This window comes from Triticum aestivum, chromosome 5A (genome assembly GCF_018294505.1).
Source record: "Triticum aestivum cultivar Chinese Spring chromosome 5A, IWGSC CS RefSeq v2.1, whole genome shotgun sequence".
Lineage (NCBI taxonomy): Eukaryota > Viridiplantae > Streptophyta > Magnoliopsida > Poales > Poaceae > Triticum > Triticum aestivum.
Window position 1 is genome coordinate 704,486,346 of NC_057806.1, and position 5,827 is coordinate 704,492,172.

The 5,827-nt window shown below is 42.4% G+C and overlaps 1 protein-coding gene across 1 annotated transcript; it reads left to right on the top strand.

Annotated features, from left to right (window-relative positions):
* The first annotated feature begins 4,118 nt into the window (after positions 1-4,118).
* Positions 4,119-5,570, top strand: LOC123108537 (uncharacterized). The gene is made up of 2 exons (XM_044530313.1): positions 4,119-4,831; positions 5,127-5,570. The coding sequence occupies exons 1-2, from the start codon at positions 4,120-4,122 to the stop codon at positions 5,162-5,164; spliced, it is 750 nt and encodes a 249-aa protein (XP_044386248.1). The 5' UTR covers position 4,119; the 3' UTR covers positions 5,165-5,570.
* The last annotated feature ends 257 nt before the right edge of the window (positions 5,571-5,827 follow it).

Sequence of the window (5,827 nt, forward strand, 5' to 3'; positions counted from 1 at the left end):
CTATGTTGATGATATTGTTGTCACAAGCTCCACATCCAAGGCAGTTGAAGCCCTTCTCAAAGATCTGCGCATGGGCTTTGCACTCAAGGACTTAGGCCATCTTCACTATTTTCTTGGGATCGAGGTAAAAAGTATACAAGATGGAATTGTGTTGTTACAAGAAAAATATATTCAGGATATACTTCAGAGAGTAGGCATGAAAGGATGTAAGCCATCATCTACACCTATATCTACCTCTGAAAATTTGTCTCTTCATGATGGAGAGGTGCTTGGCACAGAGGACTCCACCAAGTGCAGGAGCATTGTAGGAGCTTTGCAGTATTTGACATTAACTAGGCCAGATATTTCATACTCTGTTAACAAAGTTTGTCAGCTCTTGCATGCTCCTACTAGTGTGCACTTCAAAGCAGTGAAAAGAATACTTCGGTATCTTCAAGCAACATGAAGTCATGGTCTTAAACTTTGGAAGTCAGACTCCACACTTGTAAGTGCGTTTTCAGATGCAGATTGGGCCGGATGTCCTGATGACAGGCGATCAACAGGGGGATTTGCAGTGTTTCTAGGCAGTAATTTGATCTCCTGGAGTGCTCGCAAGCAAGCCACTGTGTCTAGATCTAGCACAGAAGCTGAATATAAAGCCTTAGCAAATGCTATTGCAGAAGTTATCTGGGTCCAAAATATGTTAACTGAGCTGGGTGTTCGTCATCCTCGGGCAGGATCACTTTGGTGCGATAATCTTGGTGCTACGTACTTGTCAGCTAATCCTATTTTCCATGCCAGGACCAAACATATCGAGAGTGACTACCCCTTTGTTCGAGAAAGGGTAGCCAACAAATTGCTGAATATCAGGTTTATACCCACTGGTGATCAAGTTGCAGATGGGTTTACCAAACCCCTTTCTTTGAGACAACTTGAATGCTTTAGACACAATCTCAACATAGAGAGTTTTGATTGAGGGGGAGTGTTAAACATGTAAACCTTCGGTGTTGTATAAACCGCAGGATAGATAGATCACGTTGTTAGGTTGTTGTCATTGAGTCCTTGGAGATCAATCCACGCCATGTATATCTCGCTGTAACTACTTGGCTTCGGCCCATATATTAACATGCAATGCGTCCCTGCTAGGCATACGCTTAACCTATTTTCACATTTGGGTTCTCTTATTCCCCTCTCCTTTAACAATTCAAGGTACAAATAAAACCTGAAGACAACGTATCCCACTTTCCCCATTACGTATAAAAATATCAGTGTAAAACTTACATGTTTGTAATCAGTGAAGATGGTTTAGTACATGTAAGCTGAATATTTACCTCGTCATTTAACCTGCCATGTGGTCTCAAACACTGAATTTTTTCCGTGCTAACCTGAATGTTAGACGGTTCATGCATCACCAGGACGTTGCTACTATAAGTGAAAAGGAGCAATGTTCAGCTGTGTTAACAAGGCACATAGGAAGCTTCAAACAAGATGCAAGCATGTCATGAAGCGTACCTTGAACCGTTACCATACAATCAATCATGAGCTTCATTTTCAGGTTCAGCAGTTAAGAGGTACAAAGAACTGAGAAACATCAACATACATAAATCAAAGGGTTAATGGAGAATAAAGTTTGTACAAACCACAACCTAGCAGGTCAATCAGCCACACATTAAAGAAAAATAAACAGAAGAAGAACTCTCTGGTTGCCTCTTTTAAAATTTGAAGCATTGAAACCAGATTTGACACTAAGTATGCCAAAACTATGAAACTATCTGCATCGGTTTGCTACATCCATCCCCAAATAAGTTTCAAGTCACCGGCTAGGCAAAAGTTGCATCCCAATGCACAAGCACGAGGAGGAAGATTGAAAAAATCAGGATAGTTACTACACCCGTGACTTGCAGCAGACTTGGTACTAATGCCGCATCAGATTCGCCAAAGCCTCCGTGTTCACTGACTGGTCTGCGGCACAGGCGATGACAACGTCGATACCCGATAGCCAATGTGAAGATAGTGTCGACACTCATCTATGGGGCTATGGGAGAAAAGCAAGCAAGCAACGCTGACCCTAGATTGGGCCAGCAAGATGAGTTGCCCAGAAATAGAGGGAACCAGTTGTCTGTTGTCAAACAGAAAACAAAAAAAAAAGTTCAAAACAGAGCATGCCAGCCGTGATCAGAAAGTATGAGTCTTTTCCACTTAATATGACACAATTCATGCAGCACAAATACAGGAAAAAAGTACATTCAAGATTCAGTAATTGTCGCACATATATTGCCACTCGAGAGTCAGAACTAAATTGCAAGAATTTTGTATACCAACGGTATCATGTTCATAGTTTTAAATAGCCGGCTATCCGCTATAACCTTTTCAGCAGGGTGCCGCTAAATGGTCGCCTTCACAATAGCCCGCTATAGCTCCGCTCAGGGGCGGAGCTAGGCTAATGCAAGGGTATGCAATGCATACCCAATTATTTTTGCTAAAAAATTTCAGCATATAAGCTCCTATATGCCTTTGTATACCATATGACAGTCTAATTGTACATACAGACGAGAGAAACGAAGAAGAGAACGATCCCAGCGCCACTTGGGCCAATGTTGGGCTGCTACGTTGCTAGTTAGTGCTAGTGGGCCTTATCCTTGGAGGCTTAATGCTGGCGGCTGGCCGATTGACGAAGCCGAGGAGACATCTCGAGTAGGAGTAGATCTCTCAAAAAAAATCTCGACTAGGAATGCCTCCAGCCTTTGATTCAACTGCCGCTGCGCTACATTGAGTCAATTGATTTCTCCGAGAAGAAGTGCAAGAAATCCAAGGTGAATATCATGCATCTAGATTTCTGAATTATGAACATTTGAATTTGTAAGATTGCCCACAATGCCATTATTTCTTGCTTCCAAAAGGGTGATCGTAGAGTTAACTTTTGATTTTCCTTGTTGCAATGCAACTGAGTTACTCAAGACACTATTGCTACGAAGAATAATTCATAGTTTCATTGTTATTATTATGAACTTTTTTGTTTCTTACATTGTTGTGAAGCAAAAAAAAATTGTTGAGTTTAGTGGTAAATTTGTATTTGGTATGATGTACTAATGTGTAAATTATAAATGTCAGGAGGACAAGAGTGTAAAGAAGGAAGATAGAGATAAGGAAAGGAATGGACGGCAGCAAGTGGCTCCAGTTCTCTGTATTGTGAACTCATCTCTCAAATCCCTAGTTGATTCACACCAAAATTCGTTTCTTTTTGAGGGATTCAACATGGCACCAGAGCAATCGGTCCTGGACCCGGATTTGATCTGATTAAGTTTGCTGCTCGTCGTGGTCGTAAGCGGCTGTCTGCCTTTGTGCGTGGCAGCCAAACTTCGCCAAGGTCGCCGTCGTCTTCGTGCGGGGCCGCATCTTCCGGCTGCGCCGCAGTGCCTTTGTGCCGCCATCCTCCTAGCAGGCGGCATCCTCCTGCTGTTCCGCTCCACGTTGCCTTTGTGCTGCTCCGCTGCCGTCGTCATGGTGTACAGGTCTGAACTCTAAAGTGTTCCTGTGCTGCACTAAGTAGGAACTGCCACGGACCAGCTGGTATTGCCTTTTCTCTCAATAAGGTAGAAGTGTTTTTAGTCCAGCAGCTTGTGGTGGATTGAATCTTCCTGCTTTGTGGTAACTCGGTGTAGAGAGGATTGAACTGTGTGAAGGATTGTAGCTATTTGTTTTTTCCAGAAATACACTAATTGTTCAGTGCTCATGGGAGATACCAGTAGGGATTCCGGTATTGAGAAATTGTGTGAAAGTATACAGCGTATGATTTCACAGCTGATGGAGCAGGCACAAACAAAGACAAGCAGTACTTCTGAAATTTTGAAGACCCTGGAACCCAATCCTGTCAGGTTAACTGGTCCGGGTGATTTTTTTAGCTGGTCTCGGAATGCCACATTGATTCTGGAGTCACATGGACTTCAGAAATTTTTGAAGGACGATGAAAAAAAATCAACGGATGTCACACAAGAGCAATGGGATCAGAATCAAAAGCGAGTTATGGTATGGCTGTTGGGGTCGATGGAGAAGACTGTTAGGGAACAAGTTGAAGGGTTTCAGTCTGCAGCTGAGGTGTGGACAAGCATTGAGAAACAGTTCTCATGAAAATCGAACAAGATGCAAGTCAGTAGGATTTTCCATGAATTGAGGCAGATCAAGCAAGAGCAGAAGACAGTGACTGAATTTGCGGGAGAAATCAAGAAACTCTATAGAGACCTGGAGTCTTTTAGACCATTTAAGGCACATGATCCCAGGGACGTACCCCTCCTTCGAGAGTGGTTTGAACCATTGTTGGTTCAGACTTTTCTTGATGGTCTGAACTCAGAGTTCAATCTCCGTTCCCAACTCATACAAGCCACAGCAGATTGGCCTACATTGGATCAAGCCATCTCAAGTATACTTGAGGAAGAAACATGGCTGGCCAATCAGATCACAACTTCACAAACAAATGTTGATAGCAGAGCTGCACTATCTTCAGTTAAGCAAATTCAGTCTCCTAGTACTTCAAGAAATGAGCAAGCAAATGCTACTAGATTCGACTACACGAGAAAGCCTAAGATGGTGTGTGACCACTGTAAAAAACCAGGCCATTTGAAGAAGAGTTGTTTTAATATAGTTGGTTATCCTCCTGGATGGCAACCGAAACAATTTAACAGATTCACTAGTGGCGGTAGTAATGCAAGAAGACCAGATCGAGCTCATCTTACTTTATTTGGGGGAGAACGGTCTGCTGTAACAGCCCAAGCACTTGAAGAATTTAAAGGCAAACTTATGGCAAATACTTCAGAAGGCCCTATTGAAGCTACATCTGATGCTCATTCTGGGAAAGGTACGAAGAATTTTTTAACATCTTGGATAATTGATTCAGGGGCCACAAATCACATGACAGGCTCATCTAAGAACTTTTCATCATATACCCCTTGTTCTGGAAGGGATAGGGTATGCATAGCTGATGGATCCTTAGCTCCGATAATGGGTTATGGGAACGTTAATTGTACTCCATCTCTGTCCTTAAGCCCAGTCTTGCATGTCCCTAATTTGCCAGTGGACCTCTTGTCAGTTAGTTCAATTACAAACTCAGTAATTGCAAGGCATCCTTCGACCCTCACTCATGTACATTTCAGGATCTGAAGACAAGAAGAAATCTTGGGACTGGAATTGAGCACGACGGCCTCTACTACCTTACCAATGCCTCGTCTCCATCTCCATATGCCCTCAGTATGATGAATAGCTTGACCACTGATGAATTTCTACTGATGCATTATAGACTAGGGCATCTGTCATTCCAAGCCCTTGGTCGCATGTTTCCATCTCAAGTTAAAAATTATTGTAAGGAGAAGCTTTTGTGTGATGTGTGTGAACTGGCTAAACACACAAGAACCAATTATCCTAGTAGTAATGAGAGAAGTAAGATACCTTTTGATGTGGTGCATTCGGATGTATGGGGTCCATCAGTTGTAACTGCCCTCACAGGGGATAGATATTATGTGACCTTCATTGATGGTTTTAGTAGGTGCACATGGCTGTACCTCCTAAAGCATAAATCTGAAGTTCTCCCTGCATTCAAAGATTTTTTTAATATGGTGTGTAACCAGTTTGGCATGAATGTGAAAATATTACGCTCCGATAATGGTACCGAATATATCAATGGTAAATTTAGTAATTTCTTGTCTTCTTATGGTATTATACATCAAACAACTTGTGTGAGTACTGCAGAACAAAATGGGGTGGCAGAGAGAAAGAATAGACATCTACTGGAAGTTGCTCGAGCTCTCATGTTTATGATGAATGTGCCAAAATTCCTTTGGGGAGAAGCGGTCAAAAC